This window comes from Rhineura floridana, chromosome 1 (assembly GCF_030035675.1).
Source record: "Rhineura floridana isolate rRhiFlo1 chromosome 1, rRhiFlo1.hap2, whole genome shotgun sequence".
Lineage (NCBI taxonomy): Eukaryota > Metazoa > Chordata > Lepidosauria > Squamata > Rhineuridae > Rhineura > Rhineura floridana.
Genome location: NC_084480.1, coordinates 135,528,791 through 135,549,559, shown reverse-complemented (window position 1 = coordinate 135,549,559; position 20,769 = coordinate 135,528,791). Strand labels below are relative to the sequence as shown.

The window sequence follows — 20,769 nt, the reverse complement described above, 5'->3', positions numbered from 1 at the left end:
TGAACTGGTCCAAAATGCAGCAGCCAGATTACTGGTGGGGGTTCCTTGTAGAACTCACAAAACCCCAGTTTTAAAAACAGCTGCATTGGTTGCCAGTTCGTTTCTGGGCCCAGTTCAAGGTGCTCATGTTCGTGTTTAAGGCCTAAATGACTCAGGTCCCAAATATCTGAGAGACTGCTTTCTTCTCTACAGACGCTCTTGGGTGTTGAGATCAGCAGAGGGGGCCCTTTTGGTAGTTCCACCATCCTTGGAAGTTGAGGGGGTGGTAGCCCAGGAGAGGGCATTCTCTGTGGCAGCCCCTAAGCTGTGGAACTCCCTCCCCACTAAGGTGTATCTGGCAACTTCATTGTACAACTTTCGGTGAATGCTGAAGATGCACCTCTTTACCCTGGCCTTCGACATCTGAGATGTATATTTTTAGGATCCACCCTATTTTCTGTGATGTTGTTTAGGTTGCTTTTAACTGTTTTAAATTATGTGTTTTAAAATTGTTGTAACCTACTCTGGGACCTCTGGGTAAAGGGTGGGTTGTTTATTATTATTATTATTAATAATAATAATAATAAATATCAGGGTTCAGCTGTGTGCGTGCGCATACATGTGTGTTTAAAGGAAACAGTTGGAATAAGAGGCCTAGCCATTGGCTAGAAATGGGAACGCTTTGGATTGCTGGGGCCAGGGGCATAAATAGTTTGAACCTGGCCTTCTGCTCTTGTGCAGTTAACAGACAAGTACCTTTTGCTCTTCATGTTAACAAAGGGATGAGAAACGTCAGGCCCAGGGACCAAATGTGGCACTCCATGCCTGTTTCTTAGGATTCTCCCCAGGCGACATTCTTCACCAGCTCTGCTGTGCCCCCTTCTTGAGTGCTTTTGCCCATCTGGAATGCTTACATAAATCCTAATAATGCTTGTTGCTTCCCTGGATGGAGGATATAGAGGGATGTGTGAGTGTGTGTAGCAAGTAGCCTACTATGCAAAGGTAAAATTCACATTTGATGCTCCACCCATTTCTGCCTTTGGTCCCATCTACCACAGGCATGTGGCCCCTAGAAGATTGCCCAGAAAGGAATGTGGCCCTTGGGCAGAATATTATTCCACATCCTTGTGTTAGCACATTGCCAGTTTCCAACTTTCAGATTGAGCTCAAGCCATTGGTTCCTGTTACGAGAGCAGACCCACAGAAACCATTAGCTGGAGACCTAACCTAGAGCTTGAGCATAGCTGCCATGACTCTGGTTGGGCCTTTACATAAGATTATGAGAAGTGAGGAAGAAGAGTGATTCCTCTCAACATCTGGGTGCTTGTGTTATGGAAAGAAAGTGGAGATACACAGGAAAAATACTGCCTGATCTTGTCTTAAGTAAAGGCAAAGCTGCTGTGTGGGGCATTTTGACCTAAGGAATTTCCTTCATAGACTTGGCTTCATCTGTGATGCACATTCTGGAGGCTACATTGGCTGTTTGTAGGTGGGACAACAGGGTTGCGAAGCTTATTCCCTCTCTGTCTTCCTGATCCATAACTTCTGATAGCTGGCCCCAAACGAGGATGCATTATGGTCACCTTCACAGCATATATTTAAAACACTCTTACACAATTTTAATAGACATGGCTTCCCCTGAAGAATCCTGGGAAGAATGCTGAGAGTTGTTAGGAGACCCCTCACAGAACTACAATTCCCAACGCCCTTGACCAGCTACAGTTCCCTGGATTCTTTGGGAGAAGCCATGGCTGTTAAAAGCGATATAAGAGTGCTTATACTTACGGCGTGGATGTGAGCTATGTTTGAAAGTGAATGTCTAGGTGAATGAGAAATCTTATTTGCAAACATCTGCATTATTCAGGTACACTCATTAGGCATGTTTGCTACACAGCAAGTGTTTTAATGGTTGCAAACCTCAGTTAACCTCAGATAAAGTGTAAAGCCCCCCCTTAGTTCAGAATATTTACAGGGAGTTATAGGCAGAATGAATTCCAAACAGAAAATTAAACTCAAAATATGATAAAGTTTCAAGAGAGACTACTCCTTGTCTTGTATTTGCAAAAATGTGCTGTTTTATGTGGGCTCCTGCTGCAAAAAAGGGCGGGATATAAATCAAATAATAAATAAATAAATTTGTGCAGATGAGATGTAACGATAGTGATTTAAGGAACATGCCAGAGATGTAGAGTTACAACTGCATGGTCTGTGCAATTTGCTGCTCATTCTGTTACGTGTGTGCTAAATCTACAACTGTGGTATAAGAGTTTTATAAGGTTGCATCGGTGTCCCAGACCTGAGGATGTGCTTTGTGGGCTTCTAAAGTTATGACTTGGTGTAGAACACACACCAAAACTTGAGCTCTTGAGACTCTCTGAAGGTTGTTTTTGTAATTAGCTTTGACCATCTAGCATTCACCATATACATTATAGGCTTGAAGAATAATGGCTATAAGATAGGAAGTCTCCCTTTCAGATGTTGCTTTATTATTATTTGTGGCTGTTGCCATTTCCCCCATAAATGATAATTATGAACATTCCTTATCAAGGACTATGTAGTGTTTACTGCCTTCTAATTGTTTTCCTAATTGTTAGTATTATCTAACTTAGTGTGAGTTAGACATAGTCAGTCCTCCATTGCATCAGGTGGAGAGTTTGCTCCCCCTTTTCTCCTTGCTTCTCTTTTTAATTAAGAAGCTTCTATAATCAGTTCCTTTGACAAACAGTTTGAAGTTCTGTGGAAAAACTGTAAATCCCTCATCTCCACATTCAAAACAAGAGTTAAAGACCTCCCTTTTGGTATCATAATTCTGCAAGATTTGTGACCACTATCATCACCTTTCCTGCTGGACACAGATCTCTGGCTTTCCACTTTGTGTTTACTGGTTTTCTTTTATTTCTTTTTTTCCATTGTACCAAACTTGAGAAAATAATTTATGTGATTGGATATTCCCTTTAGTGAGATCTGAAATCTTTCAAATATTACCTCCATTTGTAGGGCTCAGGCGCAGGATGGTTTTGTTTTTATTTTACGTAGGTGCCAGACTTTGCATATTGTTCCATAACCTGTTTTCAAATTTCATGATGTGATGTGATGCACAAATTTTAGGGTAGATTAAGTTTCCCATATTTCCTCTATTAAAAATTATGTTCATTCAAATCAACAGTTTTATCCATTACACAAATTGATGTGGCTATATTTATGTCCAATGTATTGCTCTGGTATACTTTATTTACTGCATTTTTATTATAATGTATAAAGTATGCCAGAACAATACATTGGACGTAAACGTACATTGGACATAAAGAAGAAAGATTTGTGGTATTTAATCTGCTTCTTTTTCAGACTGCATCGAATCTTACCTGAATAGTTTTATTAGTCCTGCCATATGAGTCTCATTTTCAGATTTTTTCAAACTATATTTCACAATCAAATTTAAGAAATTATATTTGCACAATGGTAACTTATTTATGGAATATTAAATAAGATGTTGAAACAATCTGTAACTTTCACCTTTCTTCCTCTCTGTACCATTTCAAAAATAAAAGACTTACTGGCCATGTTAACATGTAATGATAAGCCAGACTTAGTGTGATTTAGCATAAATTAGCAGCATGCTAGTGTGCAATTACTTCCTCTGCCTTTCCTTGTGCAAGCAGGATAATAAACCAGAAAGGTCTAGCTTCCCAGTATGCCTGAACCAGGGACTATTACTGCCTTACAAGCCACAATCAACCAGCCAAAAACACAACATAGTTTAAAGTTGGCTAGTGATTATAGCTTGTTAGGGAGCAACAAACCACAACCCTTGTATGGATGTAACGGGAAGCCACAGCTTCCTGGTTTGTTCATCCCGCTCATACCGGGGGAGGAATGATTGGGCAGAAGTTGCTCATTCATGCTAAACCATGATAAGTCCAAAAGTATGGTTTATCATTTTGTGTGAATCAGGCCAGTGAGTTAGGGTAGTATTCGTTAGGTAGAAATTCTGAGTAAAGACTCTACATCTCTGTCCATTTAGGTCACACATAACAAAAAAAAGAATGAATAAATAAATCATTTCATTTGTGTGGCCATAGCCATAACTGCATTTTTATTTATAGTTTAACCAGTCATTGTTTCCTGAAGAGAGTCAGAGCTGGTGTTGTCTCAGGGGTTGATGTGCACATGCCTGTGCATTGCTTGATCTCTCATTACCTGATAAGTATCAGCCAAATGTATGAACTGCCTCCATTGAAAAGATTTGTGTTTCAAGTTGACATGATGTGAAAGTTCTGGCTGCAATGGTTAATAAATAAAGGGAGACAGAGCAGGGAGTCATCCACATATTGATGGCACCTATCTACCAAAGTCTAGATAACTTTGCTCAGAGGAATCTTTTGGATTCTTCATGTTTTTCAATAAGTTGGTGTTACTGTCTCTTCACCTTCTTCTCTACAGATTCTTCCTATTCAGAGCCTCCAGATGTCCAACAGCAATTGAACCACTACCAGTCGGCAGCTCTGGCAAGGAACAATAACAACATTAGCCCCATCCCACTTTCCGGTGCAGACCAGAAAGCTGAAGCCATCCTTAACTGTGAATTTTGTGAATTCTCCTCGGGTTACATTCAGAGCATTCGGCGTCATTATCGTGACAAACATGGAGGGAAGAAACTCTTCAAGTGTAAAGACTGCTCCTTTTATACAGGCTTTAAGTAAGTACTTGTACAAAAAAGTTAAATATCACTTCCGTAACAACTTCAGTGAAGTTGCACATTTGAATACATAGGCCTAATTTGCGTGTAATACTAAGCCAAACTATGGTTTAGTGTGAATGCATGCTCCCAAAGAGGGAATTGATGCTGCTTTGCTCCTCCCCAGTTGATCAGGTGCTGTGCTTTACTGAGCTAAGCCATGGTTTGATTTAGCGTGCCATCCAAACCATGGTTTAGACCAGCCTTTCCCAACTAGTGGGCCACCAGATGTCGTTGGACCACAACTCCCATCAGCCTCAGCCAGCATTTTGAATGGTCAGGAAAGATGGGAATTGTGGTCCAACAATATCTGGTGGCCCACTAGTTGGGAAAGGATGGTTTAGACAAAACCACAAACTGTAAATGATAGGACAAGCCTTGCTGGTAGCACACAGATAACAAGTTTAGAAATGTGTATCGCTATAGTTGTACCACACACTGCAAAATAATAGGTCCTTTGACCTCATCATGGAAAATTAAAATATAATTAATATAACACCTAATTCCAACACAGAGTTAGGCATGTTGCAGCCCATTGGTTTCAGTTAGTTTAAGCATGCCTTTGTCAGTGTTGGAGTTAGGCGTACAGTAGGGCCCCGCTTTACAGCGCTTCCCTTTACAGCGATTCGCTAATACAGCGGTCTGAATTAGACAAAAGCCCCACTCATATGGTGCTTGTTCTGCTTTTACGGTAGTTTTCGGGCATCACGTGCCATTCTATTCAATGGGTTCCACTTTACAGTGGTTTTCGCTTTACAGTGGGGGTCTGGAACGTAACCCGCTGTATGAGCGGGGCCCTACTGTATATGTGCTACAGTGCAATCTTACACACATCTACTCAGCAGGCAGTCTCATTGAATTCAGTGGGTTTTATGCCCAGGTAAGTGGGTATGGAATTTCAGGATCAATTTGGAGAAATAGCTGGGGCAAGGGTTGTTGTATCTCAAATAGCATATTATCCCTACTTGTCCCTCCACATCTGTTTCCTGTCTATTAACCCAGAAATCATCATTCCCTCCGTCATAAATGTGCAATTCCCATCAAAATGCAGTTTTTGGAATTGGACTACATGGCTCCTTTTAGTTATTGTTCTTATATCCTGCTCTTTCTCCTGTAGAAGCCCAGGGGAGCTAACAATAAACATAAAACAAAAATCAGCATAAAACAATAATTATGAATAAATTCAATTAAAAATTATTTAGGAAAAATTATAAACTGCCCAGTCAAGCAATAAGTGGTATACATAAATAAGTTAAGAACAATTATTAATTTGAAAAATTAATACGATATGCTATATTCAGGATTAGTGTTATAATCAGTGGAGACTGGTGGATCTGATGACATTGGGGCAGTGAATCCGCTTCAGGTTTTACTCTGAACTACACTCCAGAGCGGATTCACTGCCCCACTGACATCGGAGCCACCAGCCTCCACTGGTTAATCTCACTGGAGAGTAGAAATGTTTTGTTTAAGATGTGAATAGAAGCGTAGGAAATAGGTAGGACAAAGCATTAAATTGATTGTTCCTTCAGCCTACCACAGTGTAACTGGACCATTCTGGTCGGCTTGCCAATAAGCACTCAAAGTTGTTTAAATGGCCATTATTTTATTGGAAATTAGTCCAATCTGTCATATCACAGTTCCACAAACAATGCAATGATTTGTTAAGGAGTGCCCTGGGCGCACTACAAGTTGAAAGTTGAAAAGTAACATAATTCACAATGTTGTGTTTTGCCCAGAATTTCTTCTGAGATAAGCCATAAAGGAAGGTTCATACGCATAGGGGGGAAAGCAAGAAAGTTCAAAGGTGCAAGGAGTGTGGACATTTATTCATATGTACCAACATTTGCTTCTGTCTGTTCTTACATTCGTCCCATATTACATTTTGGTACACTCTAAAAACACAGATCTGCTTTGATTGAAGGTGCAAGGCAAAATACTCTACAGACAAATCTTCCCACAGCCTTTTCCCTTTATCTCCTTTAGTTAGAGGGTGATAATTGCCTGAAACAAGAGGAATTTAGAAACCAGCGTAGGGGAACTAAAAGTAGATTCCTATGGAGTGTGTAGTGTTCTGCAGTCAGCAAAACCTTCATTCTCCTAACTTTGGAAGCTGATTTTGCTCAAAGTCTTCACAGACAGTATATGAAAGATTTCAGACAAAAGTGAAGATGGAGTTACCATTTTGCTTTAACTAACAGAATCAGATCCAACCCATCTCTATTCTTATAGATTTGTCTTTTGGAATCACTAATGAAGAATGTGATCTTGTAATTGCTTTGCATGCATTTGCCATAATTTTGGGGAAGCTCTAGAACTTAAGTAGCCACTGGCTTTGAAACTAGACTTCTCAACATGTGAAGGTGCCCTCCCTATGGAATGATGAGCAGTCGGTTAGGGAGTTCCTCTTTTGACCACCACCCCCAACCAGTTTAGTTGTATGTCTGGTTTGGATCATGATGCAAAAGTATGGCTTTCCTTCCACATCCATCCCAAGGGAGGAGGGGCATAGATGTGCCATCCCTAGTTGTACCAGTGGATAGGTATTGTGGGCTAATTGAGTTGTTCCCTGCTTTGTGGAGTATTTCTTTTTGCTTCCCGAAATGCTTTGCAAGGTACATTTCACCTTCTTTCCTTTCCAGCGCTTCTTTAGGCTTCATGTCTAGAAACCTGGTCAGCCTTGTTAGTTCTTGTTTTGTTTTAGTTACACTTGGAGCTGGTGCAAACGTAACATTGCTCTTTACCTCTTAAGCATGGTTTTAAATACTGGTTAAAAGGAATCCTAGTTAGACTAAATACTGGTGCTGATGTAATGTTTAACTATAATTAAAGGGGATTTGCCTGAGGAAAGGAGGGAGTACATGATCCAGTGGCTCATTCCCAATTTCTTAATGACAGCTAAGAGTTTTTTGTTTTTAACTTGTTGTAACCCATTTTGATGTTTTTAAATGAAATAGCAATATACCAATATATTTACAAATAAAAATAAAGTGTAATGTGTGGACGGAGCCTTGGGAATGCACAAAGCAATTGTTTTGTGACTTGTGGACATTGGCCATGTCAAGGTTTGATAACCCTTGTGTTTATGAAATAAAACAGAGTGATATCTGTAGCTTCTAAAATAAACCAACATTACCCAATGGTTGTGATTCCACAGCACCCTGTTCTGAGCCTGTCCACTACTCCCTGTGTTTATAGATCTGCTTTTACTATGCACGTGGAAGCTGGGCATTCAGCAGTTCCTGAGGAAGGACCCAAAGATCTCCGCTGTCCTCTCTGTCTGTACCACACCAAATATAAACGGAACATGATTGATCATATCGTCCTTCATAGAGGTAAAGGAATCCCACAAGAACGTACCAGTGGTCAACATGGATCTATGCTAATGGCTCCTTTTGCTCACTGGAAAGCCCACTGCCCCAGGAAAGCTCACAAGAATAGTGATATTCATTGTCAGTTGTTTTGTCTTCAGCATCTTGGTAGCTGAAAGTAACAGGGAAGATGCAGGCATTTTTTTTGCTGCTCTCGGAACCTTCTTGTTGGTTACATATACACTTGGGAGAAAATGTTCGCTATACTGTGTGTATGCGCATCACTAGAGTATATATCAATGCTATCTCTGTGCCATCTTATGCCTAGAATATCTTTCTCTGCCTGGCATCAGGCCTCACCTGGTGTTCCAGCACAGAATTGCAAACACTTAGTTTGTTGTGGGTTTTCTCCCCCCACTTCCATCCGCCTTTCAGTAAACTAGGTATTTCAGATTCTGTTGGCTGCTGAATTATAAGCTCTGAAGAGACAACTGTTTGGACTCTTCAAGCTGGGATTCCTGCCCATAGTTATCACACTTGATGCTTGGAGATGGTCTGTTGGCTATCGAAAACCATACCCATGTGTTGGGGTGGCATTCTGCCTGATCACAGGCTGAGCAGCATCCCTCAGCAGGATATTGGTGGCGAGATAACGAGAGCTGTATGTGCCATCTCTCCAGGAGGAAATCTTTTGTTTGGGGTTTTCTGTTTTGCAGCACACATGGTGGTGTGCGACTTCTTTGTAAGTTGCTGCTTCTCTTGCTTCTGAGTACCTGAACGGGGTACAGAAGAAGACTTGAGTTCACAGTTATTTTCTGGCTGAGTAAGAAAGGCAGGCCAATGACTTTCACAGATGGCCCTTCATCAACAAAAAATCTTTCTGGGATTGAAAATGTATGTAACAGAGCCACCTCAGTGAATGCAAAAGCTGAGCAAACAATGGCTTCTAGTGTTGATCTTAACCTCTGAGGGAGTTACAGCGCCAGACTGCCAGAGCCTGTTGACCTCCAGGGCATGCTAGAAGGGTTATCTGTTTTACCTGGGGCGATGAGCATGTCCACAGAGGCTTCTGGAGCTGGTGCTGGGCTTTGTTTTATACCTTTTGGAATGCATAAGTGGATCAACTGAGCTGCTGGTTCCTCCTAGATTTCCTTTTTGAGGTGTTTCAGCCATGTCTGGAATAGGCTGCCAAAAAAAAATCTTTTGAATTGTAAATAGCTACAGTTGGAACAATGTCCAAACATGGATGAAAGCAAAAACTGTTAAATGAGTTTAGCATCTTTGCCACCTTTTTTGCTTGTTCAACATGAACTTGCATGACTTTTGTTAGATGGTTTTCATAACCTCCCTGAAAGAAGAGGCAGCCTCTTGCCTCTCTGAGAGCTATACACAGGATTGTCCATTTTGGAGGAACTCTACATGGGTTTCAGAATTCCTTGAGTAAAAGCAGGTGTATTTCTGTGTCAAGATGACTCTGTTAAGACAGTCTTTCATCTGAGTTAAAGTCCATGCACAGGGAGAAAAGGAAACTCTTTCCTGGGTGGCAAAAACAGTATTATTTTTAAGTTAACCTTTTAACATTGTCTGCAGTTCATAAAAGTGTCTGGTTTGTTGGTTTGTTTTCTCTCACTCCTGAATTGCCTTTCAACAAGCATCAAAAATGGTGTTCAAGGAACAAACAACGTGAAATAGTGAATGAATCCTGTTGCCATGTAAAAACACCATCAAAAAGGTGACAGTCAAATCACACATTTTCTGAGCCTTTCTGTGTCCAGACTGTGTAAGGTAGTAGTGCTTGTCAGGTGTCCCAAAGGCTGCATGATGGCTTCTCTTTTGTTGCTCTGCTCCGTTACCACCTCTTCTGAAACACTTCACAGCACTACATGTTATTGGTTACCTGTGTATGTGATTGTATTTCTCCATAGGAAGGAAAAGGGAGGGGTGGATCTGAGAAAGATGGGTGGTGGATGTGAAGGTGGGCACTTCAGTAAGGTTGCAGGGAGGGAGAAACCTTCTAATATCACATGCTATATTGGGGGAAAGTTTTTGGCTGTACTCAAGAGCCCTGTGCATAGGACTGTCTCTCTTTCCCCATCCACCTGCACTTCTTTATCCGGCATTGGAGACTGCTCCCATAGCTCAGGAAAGGGCCATAGCTCAGTGGTACAGTATCTGTTTTGCATGCAACGGGTCCCTGGTTCAATCCCTGACATCTTCAGGTAGGACTGGGAGACACTCCTTATGTGAAGCCCTGGAAAGCTGCTGCCAGTCAGTGTAGACAACGCTGAGCTAGATGGAGCAATGGTCTGTCTCTGTATAAGGCGGCTTCCTGTGTTCCTATGTTACATTTCAGGAGCAGCTTGTTGGGCAACACAGTGGGCTGCTTTCAAAATGAGGGGTTGAGAAGCCTCACTGCCAAAGGCAACCCTTTGGATTAATCTTTAGCAGCATTTTTATTTGTCTTATAGGACCAGTTAAGATGCCCTAGATCAGTGGTTTCCAAACTTTTCCCCCACACAGACTGCTTGAAAATTACTGAGGGTCTTGGCGGACTATTTAATTACTTTTCTGCCTGTTGTAGCAATTGTAATTCCATACAATTCAAATTGTAATACAATAAAATACAATGTAAGAAATAAAAGGAGCAATAAGAACACAATTACAAATCAGTACGAATATTCATTGCGATGGATGTGCTGTCTGTCTCCCATCTTCAACCGCAAATCCACAGAAACACCACAGACCACCGGTGGCCCATGGACTACAGTTTGGGAACCCCTGCACTAGATCTCACTTGCCACTTTGTAATTTTCTTAATACATGTCAACAATATAAAGAATAATATAGGTGAACTTTTTCTGAACTTTTAATACTGAAATAAGTATTTAGGATGGAGGAAACTAACAACTGTGCTATGGACTGTGATGTTACATTAACATTACAGGGTCATTATGCTGGGGTCATAGTCAGATACATATGACCTTTTGTATCATACAGTCTTGCTCCTGAAGAACTTTCTACTACTGTCCCTTTTCTCTCTTGCTATGATATAATAAGGCTTATAATTAAGAAACAAAGTAAGTGTACAACATTTATTCCATGTTCATTCCATCATTTTCTGGTACATTATTGCATATAACTAGAATCATAAGTTGACCTTATATCATTTATCATTAAACCTAATGAATCCTGGAAGTTCTTATTTGGTAAGGGTGCTGCAGATTCTCTGTTCAAGGTCCCTAGTTCTTCCACCCCATAGCAAACTAGGGTTAGGAAGATAGCATAACTATTAAACCAGTTTTAAGTCTTTGATATAGGTATGTCCTTTGTGTCTTCCACCCAGAAATGCTAGTCCCCTTATCAAAACATTTTCTATGAAGTCTCAGATTCCAGTCTCCTTGTTTACTGGCATTAATGACTTGATCCATCATGCTATGTCTCCTACAACTAATTCTCATAGCATCAGAGGAAGCTCGGAGGATGGCAACAAGGGAGAGGGCCTTCTCAGTGGTGGCCCCCAAATTATGGAATGATTCATGTGACGAGGTGCGCCTGGCGCCAACACTGTTATCTTTTCGGTGCCAGGTCAAGACTTTCCTCTTCTCCCAGGCATTTTAGCATGTGGTTTTAATTTGTTTTTGCTTTTTAAGTGTTTTTAAATTTGTATATTTGTTTTTAATATTTTTAATTGTTGTAAACCGCTCAGAGAGCTTTGGCTATGGGGCAGTATACAAATGTAATAAATAATAATAATAATGTGTCACTCAGTATCTTGGACCCAATTGGCAGAAGTCACTTTACATAGCTGACTTGTGCCAAGATTTTGTTATATGTTTATTTTTGATCACAGAGCTTCAATTTTGTGCCCAATATTATGTTTCACCAAAATTTGCCAAACATCTATCTGTTAAACTATGTATTTACTTACATCATTCTAAAGTGGTATATAAGTATCTAAGCAGTGTACAGTAAAATAATATGCAATATGCAAAATTTGTTAAAATACAAATCCCAATTACAGCAACATAGACAGATGTATAACATTAGGAAGAATATGTGAAAAGGTTAAACAAAAAACACTACAGTTAAGCCCTAATCAGAAAAGGCTTGGGTAAATCAAAATTTCAACCAGCACTCAAATGTAGATAAATTTGATGGCAGTCTTGTATGGGTGGAGATGGAGTACCATAAAGTGGGGACTACCCATCTGAAGGCCTAATGCCATGTTATAGCCAACTGCACTTGGCATCTCCAACAAAGATTCCCCAGCTGAGTGTAGAGGGGATAACCAGGTCCTGAGCTATATGTGGCTTTGTATGCCAATATTATCCAACTGAAATTTGGCAACTGCTTCAACTGTGTCACATGTTAATAGTAGGTCACTCCACAGAGCAACTTAGCAGATGCAATTTACTATGGGTTCACATGAACTGTCTTGGACTAGTCCTGATTCCATTTGCAGGATTCCACCAGCAAGAGACATTCTATTTAAAAAAGAGCAGTATATTGGTTGTATGCTGCCCTTTCCTCCCACTTTGTGCTGATTGACAGTCAGGATAGCTCCTTATTTTTTTTTATGCTCTTTGGCTCCCTATTCTTCCACTCTAAATGAACTTAAGACTCTCCTTCCATTTCATTTTCCTTTTTTTATTTTTAAAAAGCTATTCAGTTTTATTAAAACATACATTTTTACAAAGGAAATTTACCAAAAAATGCTTTTTGCAATGCTGAATAACTATATTTTTATTCTTGAATGTGATAGATCCATTTTCATTTCTTTCTTTTTTTACTTAGGTTTGCTGGCTTACAATGAAAACAGTGGGAAACTTTGATTTAAATAGATGGCAGTGAAATGGGTTCTACTCAAGAGTAGAATGCACACCAGGTTTCATTAAACCACTGTTAAGGCACGGTGGTAGAACTTAATAATTTATAGCCAGACTATTAGGTTGTTTGGTGCAGAGAGCAGGGCTTTTTTAAAAAGAAGGAATGTGTTTCTCATTAAACTGTTAGAGGCTACAGGATGTTATCAATCTGCCTCAGAGAGTACTTTGTCACTTCATTCAGGTCAGTCAACTTGAACATCATCATAAGTGTGGTTTTAACTTACCTTATATGGGCACAGAGGGAGCTGGAAGTCTATGTACTTTATAAGGTTTTAAGGAGGGATTTTTAAAAGACTAGCATGGGTAGTTGCATGGACACATTGATAGTAAAGAATAGTTTCTGGCTCATAAATGTATTTGGGTTTGCTAATAGCCTAACCTCTTGAACCTTTTTGGCACTCCCATCCTCAGAGTGGTTGAAATGCAAATTCATGCCCAACCAAAGCGTGTCCAGATATTGCAATTTGCTGCGGTTATCTTCTGTTAAGTCATTCCCATGCTGCCTTTGAAGAAATGCCCTGACATTTTTCCAGTGCTAAATGTAGTTTACCAAGTACAATATGCCCAAGGCCTTTAATTTTTCTAAGTAGTGTTACTGTTTTACATTGCTCAGCAGAAGGGAAATTGTGTGGTTTTGTTTTTTGTGTTTTGGGACGCATTGGCTTCTTTGACATTCCTGGAAAAGTTTCTGATCAGAGGATCAACTTTTTTTTTTTTACAATAATTTTTATTCAAATTTTCATAAAACATACAAAACAAAATCATAAAACATTCAAAGACAAAAAACAAAACAAAACAAAAATGATTAAACAAAAAAATAAAATGTTGACTTCCCATTTGTCACAGATCAAATCAGTTATAGGTCTACAATATATAACAATCCTGTCTCTTAAATTATATTATAAAATCACTTTCCTCCAGTAGTTATCTTAATTAATCATCAAATCTCATAAACATTACTTTATTCTTTCCACAAAAAGTCAAAGAGAGGTTTCAATTCTTTAAGAAATATATCTATCAATTTTTCTCCAAATAAACATGTCGATTAATCCATCTCGTTAATAATAATAATAATCTTATTGTCATAACCATAGTCCAAATAAACATATCGATTAATCCATCTCATCAAAATCTGTTAGGTCCAATAATTTCAATAGCCATTATTCCATTATCCATATTAATTCCATCTTCCATCTTCAATAGTCCTGTTAAGTCCAGTAATTTCAGTGTCCAATCTTCCATTATCAGTATTCCATAATAATCTTGCTGTCATAGCCATAGTCATATAATAAGTCTGATGGGAATTTCCTCTATCCCAAATATTTTCTTGCCATCAATTCTGAATAAGTTGCTGAAATATTGTTGTAAAGTCATATCTCTGTTCTTCTTTTTTACAGAATGCACTGGCTCATCTCTTGAGAGTTTTTCCATTGTCACATGGCTGCAGTTAATTCCATAGATTTTCTCTATATCAAGCTCCATCACATCATTCCAGTCCAGAAGATTATCCAAGCCATTGATAACTTTATTTCTAATATCTTCATTAATTTCTTCAGAGATAACGTTAAATTCCAAACAGTAGATTTTATTTCTAATATCCATAAACTCCAGATCTTTTTCCAATTCCACATTTGTTCCAATCTCCAGGGCTTGTATCTTCCCTTTATTTTTTCTTTTCTCATCTCTGATCTCATTCTCCTCTCTCACAGGATCCCCTATTTCTTTAAGCTCCTGCGTCATTTTGCTCAGTTCCATTTTCAGCTCCTTACTGCCCTGTCGCAGGGTTTGTTTCGTTATCTCAATCTCATCCATTATTTTCTGAAACATAATTACTTCCAGATTCTCAGCCACTTTCTTGATTGCCATTTTTAAAACCACGAAAACAAAACAAAACAAAAATAAAGAAGAACCACTTCTTATTTCAGCAACAATTGGGTTAATATTCCAGGCTTGATGACATCACAGTATAAACAGAGCAGCCTGCCTTATCTCTCTATGTTCAAGAATACAAAACAAATTTAGTTCCCAGCATCAAAACAGTTAGTGGCGTCGTGAAGAAGCAGATTCGTCAAAATAAAATAGACCAAAAAGAGAATAGTCCCAGACAATATAATGTTCCTCGGAATAGAAATCCCAGAGGATCAACTTTTTGAGAGGAATGCCAAACTTTTTTTTTTTTACTGGTGGTTGAGAAAAATACTTTCAGCATAATCAAATTTATTTGTCACTGAAAACTTGTTTATGTGGTTGTTTTCCCCACCCACCCAAATGAAATTTATGGGACATCTCGGAGCCCCATTTGCTTGCCTTCTCCATCACTCCTTTTCCCCTTCCCTTATGTTTTGCCATTGCTAACATGGCTGCAGAGGATGTCCCCTTCTGACTCCTCTTAAAGAAGGAAAAAGGAGGTCCTTCAAAGAAGGCATTCTGGAAGCAGTTACTTTACACTTTTACGTTATTTTTAAAAAGAATGCCTAGCTGCCCCAGAAATGTAGGAGCAGTACAAGCAGTACAATGGGCCTTAAAGACCTGGCTCTTCAGGCAGGCCTATGGGATTTCTGTGGCGAGTTAGTTTTGCTGCTGCTGTTAATTATAGTTCTTGGTTTTAACCTATTAATTATTGTGTTTAATTATTGTTATATTGTATTTTATTAATGGATTGTACGTCGCCTAGAGTGACCGTTTTTTTGCCAGATAGGCGACTCAGAAATAAAATTTTATTATTATTATTATTATTATTAAATAGCAACAAAATATAAAAATTACAGTCTGTGACAATTGTTAGAGTTTAAATTTATGCTATAGAAGCCCAGAGTTCATTCATAGCAGCAGTAATTGGTGATAATACAATCACCTTAGCATTGCTAAGTAAGTTAACACCTATACCAGATCTACCAGTTAATCTGCTTATGTCTTATTTCATCTGCCTCCCCCTACAAATTATAGAATACCACCACATTCCCCCAGAGACTTACCAAGTGCAGACATATTTCAATGCATATTGTCTGTGGGAACTGGCTTTTGGAGATCAAGGCTAAGCATAAAGAAGAGATTATCAATGATATTTTCATGTGACATGTACAGTTTTATCTGCTCCTTGTCTTAAGAATGATTGGACGATAAACTTAAATAACTAAGTACTTCCGCAAATGAGAACTATGTCCTATTCACATTGGTCATTATGAGAATGAGACGGGGGAAGTTACAAAAGTACTGTTCAGATTAAAAGTACTAGAGAAACAGATTGATGGGTTTCAAATACATTTCAAATTGATGGGTTTCAAATAAACAGCAGAACAGAAGTGAACAATGTGAGTGCATTCAGAGATCTAGAGAAAGTGTAATAATGTACTTAGTAATGGAACTTCTCCTACCATTTCTTTTCACCCCAATAGAAGAGCGAGTGGTTCCCATAGAAGTGTGCCGTTCCAAGCTGTCCAAATATTTGCAGGGAATTGTTTTCCGCTGTGACAAGTGTACCTTCACATGTTCCAGTGATGAAAGCCTACAGCAGCACATAGAGAAGCACAATGAACTGAGACCTTACAAATGCCAACTCTGCTACTATGAGACCAAGCACACAGATGAGCTGGATGCTCACCTTCGAGATGAGCATAAGGTGAGTTCATGCCATTCGTGCCCATTCTAAATAGTTTCCATTGAAAATAAAGCAGTTGTTAATATGAGAATATGTACATGAATTGATGCAGAATCTATTTTGCAATAGGCTAATTATGTGCCTTATTCAGGTGTGGCCCTGTAGTGATACTGAGGTACTATCAAATTAATGAAATGTATTCTGCTCATTTAAACAGTTTGGGGAGTCACAAGGAGGTACATTTTGCCTCTTCTTCCCCCCCCTCCCCCGACTGATCCTTTTAGGATGACTGACCGTGCTTAAGGATGCCCTTCTCTGCTGCTCTTCCTTCCAATTCCTGCCATCTTCCTACAGGAGTACAGAGCCCAAATCTTGCAAAAGTCTCCCATTCGTCCTCCTTACAGCCATGGTGGCAACTAGCCATTGACACTGCAAGGCTGTGGCTGCATTGGGATGGGAGTCATTTATAAGGGTCACCATCTAGGAAGCCTCTTCATCACACACAGCATAGATTTATTTAAAAAAATCACTTCTGGGGTGGTGCAAGCCTCTCCTTGAATCTTCCCACCTTGTCATGGGCTTTGATTGTGCTAGGAGATGGAATACCAAGAAACATGCTCCCTTCCTGCTTTGTCCTATAGAGCTCAGTTGGTGCTGACCCCCTTCTCTCCCCCCCACCCTTATGCTGCTTTTCACAGTGACCTCCGCACTTACATACTTTCGGATGCTGATAGAGAAGCCATCTTTCTTTGTTACACCTTATTTAACACTTCTGGAGTGTTGAATTATTGCTTTGCTCACATGGAGAGACCTGGTTTTGAAAAATTCTAAGAGCCTCTGTTGTGTGAAGAATATTAGTAAATGGTAAATGGGAATCTGAAACATGCATGATGTATAGACTGGGAAATCCAAATAAATGAGGTTATGCTATATTGTTTTCTTCCCCAAAGGTGAGTCGCAATTTTGAGCTGGTTGGACGGGTTAATTTAGATCAGTTGGAACAAATGAAGGGAAAAGTGGAGAGTTCCAGCAGCGATGAGGAAGAAAAGGAAGAAGAGATGAGTCCCAAGACTGAAGAGAGAGGTCAGTATCATTGTGTTGTCTCTGATGCCCAGCATATCGCTGCATCCAACTACCCTCAAAGGGCAACTGTTTTTTGGCTCGCCTGCATTTTTCTTCAGGAACTAAGATACACAACTGCTAAGGCAATATACACATACACACACACAGATTGGTCTGGTTCGCACATAATGCTAAGCCTAAGCCATAGTTTATTAAACTATGGTTTAACATTATGTGCAAACCCTTCCCAAACTAACTATAGTTTGTTTACTGCTTTTACTGCCAACAAGCCACAATGTGAAGACATGGTTTGTTGCAGGCCTGCAAGCCTTGGTTTGTTTTAACTATGGCTTGGCACCGCATGCAAGCCCAGCATCTTTCTTTAACCATGGTTTGTTTGGCCACTCCAAAGTTAAAGTACAAAGGCAAAAGGCAAGACTAGCTGGAAAAGAAGCAATGCTTTCAAGAAATAAGCCATGATTTGTTTGATTATCTGTGGGGTAACTCATATTTAACTGGTGGTTTGTTAAATCATAGCTTGAACAAACCATAGTTTAGCATTATGTGTGAAACAGGCCATTGTCTAGCCACTCTGTTTCTAGGGTGTTGTAAAATGATCACTCCCAGTCTCCAGGATATATTCAACCAACTGCCAGATATGGGGAAACAACCATAAGGAAAAAATTGCAAAAGCTGTTAAATGTTTTTCCCCAATGTTCATTCAAAACTAATAGTCGGTTAGTCAATCACCTTTACTATAGTTCATAATCTCTTGGCCTAATGCAGATTTTCAACTAATATGAAAATAGAAAGATTGCTAGACCATGGCTAATACAATGCCAGAACATTTTCCATGACTGACACATATATAATTGTACATACGCCACAATGCCAGCATCAACTATTTAAGCACCTGCACAACCATCATTTTTCAAGCTCTGATGTTAATGATTAAGTGATAATTTAATTTAAAGCAAGTTTGAAACAACGGGTGGGGGTGGGAGTGAGGATACAGGACAGATATTCTTCTGTGTTTGCAAATGGATTTTCACATGAAAGCAAGTGTATAACCACTATAAATATATTTTGGACAGGCTGAGCACATTTTCAGTTAGACCCGCATGGGAAAGAAACTTGCAACCCAAATTGGCCAGAAAGCCCACAGGAGAATAGAAAGGGCAGAAAATGGTACAGTGCTGTAGGTATATTTCAGGGGTGTGTGTGTGCCCATCCACCTCAAACTCTCCTTGCTTGAACTTTGCCCATCTGCCCTGAAGAAAGTGTAGCTATTAAGGGACAATGAAGTCAGAGCTTGTGGAGAACCTCACTCCTCCACTCCACTTACTCACTTGGTTAGTGTTTCTTTAACTTAGAATGGCTACACTATGAGCTTGCTGTTTCTTTAAGAAGACCATTATGAGATATTCATTTCTTCATCCTAAATTTCACTACCCAGTTAAGACTCATCAACTAGGCACTGACGACTATGCTGCCACCTCAGGGACTCAGCTACCCCACTGACTCTTAGCTACACAGAGTCTCACAAAGGGTGCTTCTTGAGACACACACACTTTCCCACAGACCTCCTTAGCTCCAGCTAGTGAATTCAGCTCTAGGCTTCTCTTGGGTTTTCCAAACCTTTAAGCCTTGAGGTCCTCAGCCTGGCTCCATCTTGCAGCTCTTCCTTCTTCTGTCCTCTACTTCACACATCCTCTGGCACACTCAGACTCATTGACTTCTGCAACCTGAGGCCTCATCTGCACTATACATTTAAAGCAGTATCGTACCACATACCACATGACATAACACATAACAGTCCTGGCCTCCCCCAAAGAATCCTGGGAAGTGAAGTTTGTTAAGGGTGCTGAGAGTTGTGAGGAGACTGTTATTCCCCTCACAGAGCTTCAATTCCCAGAGTTCTCTGGGAGGAGGGATTGACTGTTAAATCACTCTGGGAATTGTAGATCTGTGAGAGGAATAGGGGTCTCGTAACAACTCTCAGCACCTCTAACAAACTACACTTTCCAGGATTCTTTGGGGGAAGCCGTGACTATTTAAAGTGGTATAATACGTCTTTAAATGTATAGTGCAGATGGGTCCTGAACCAGTCACTTCACTTCTCTCTGTCCCCCATCATGACATGACTTTGGTCCAGTGAAATGCAGCAGAATGCCCACTGACTGACCAATTAGAAGCCACCAGTTTTCAATCCGCTGGGCTTATATATAAAGTCAGAAACATCACTCCCAGAACTTTCTCTGTTTTGACAGGATGTAACTGCCAGTTAAACAGACAGTCAAGCCACCTGCAGCTCCCAGCAAGAAGTCAAGATCGTTTACATACAATTATACAATTTATACATTCTTTTAAAACAAAACTTTACCTCAGAAATGAAAATTATTTCTCCACAAAGGTGGATACACAGCCTGGCAGTGTGATGGCCCCCAGCTCTAGTGCTTTCCCCTGCTCCTTGGAGTGGCTTTAGCTGATGATAGTACTTGGCTGGCTGTATGCATTCGTATATTCTCCCATAACAATCTGGCAAGCAGCAAACAGCAAGTCTGATTTACTAGGGAGCTGCAAAGTTTATGAGACATGCAAGTTCAAATTTCCATATTCATTGATTCTCAAATAATGGAATCTACGGTGTGTCTGTCCAAATGCACCACCAGTTTCATAAAGGCACTTGGCATTTCTTGATTGCTTTCTGAGCATTGGAGCATTTCACATACAGTAAGTTAATAATCCTTGCAACACCCCTATAAGGCAGGTCAATATTATCATTCCCATACTAGTGGTCAGGGGAAAGATCTGCTGTTGAAACAGAGTGACTTATCTAAGGCCCCGTAGTGGTTTCATGGTAGATGATAGATTTGAATAGGAAATGTCTTGATTTATAGCTCATTCTGTTAGCCATGAGACTACACTTGCTCTGCATTTGCCATTATATTCTGTTCAGTAGACATTCATGTCCAGAAGAGTTGCCTATTTTCATTTAAAATAAAAATAAAAACTTGTTTGTTCCTAGCATCAGAAAATCAGAGATATACGGCCTCAGAACACATAACATGCAAGTTATATTATTGGCAGTCGTGGCTAGCCATAGATCTGTTCTCCATATATACAACTGGTAACCATTGTTGTTTATTACATTTACATTACATGTCTCTAAGGAATTTAAAGTTAAAACAAAACATT

The 20,769-nt window shown here is 39.7% G+C and overlaps 1 protein-coding gene across 7 annotated transcripts in view; it reads left to right on the top strand.

Moving 5' to 3' along the window:
* Positions 1–20,769, top strand: part of ZNF462 (zinc finger protein 462) — a 163,790-nt gene that overhangs the window by 134,052 nt on the left and 8,969 nt on the right. For all 7 annotated transcript variants that reach the window (XR_009763542.1, XM_061633019.1, XM_061633010.1 and 4 more), the window contains 4 exons: positions 4,420–4,675; positions 7,913–8,049; positions 16,307–16,530; positions 17,460–17,592. Coding sequence is in view for 6 of the 7 variants with exons in the window: in XM_061633019.1 (XP_061489003.1) it covers positions 4,420–4,675; positions 7,913–8,049; positions 16,307–16,530; positions 17,460–17,592 (750 nt within the window). In the remaining variant the exon portion in view is untranslated. The remainder of the gene's footprint in view (positions 1–4,419; positions 4,676–7,912; positions 8,050–16,306; positions 16,531–17,459; positions 17,593–20,769) is intronic.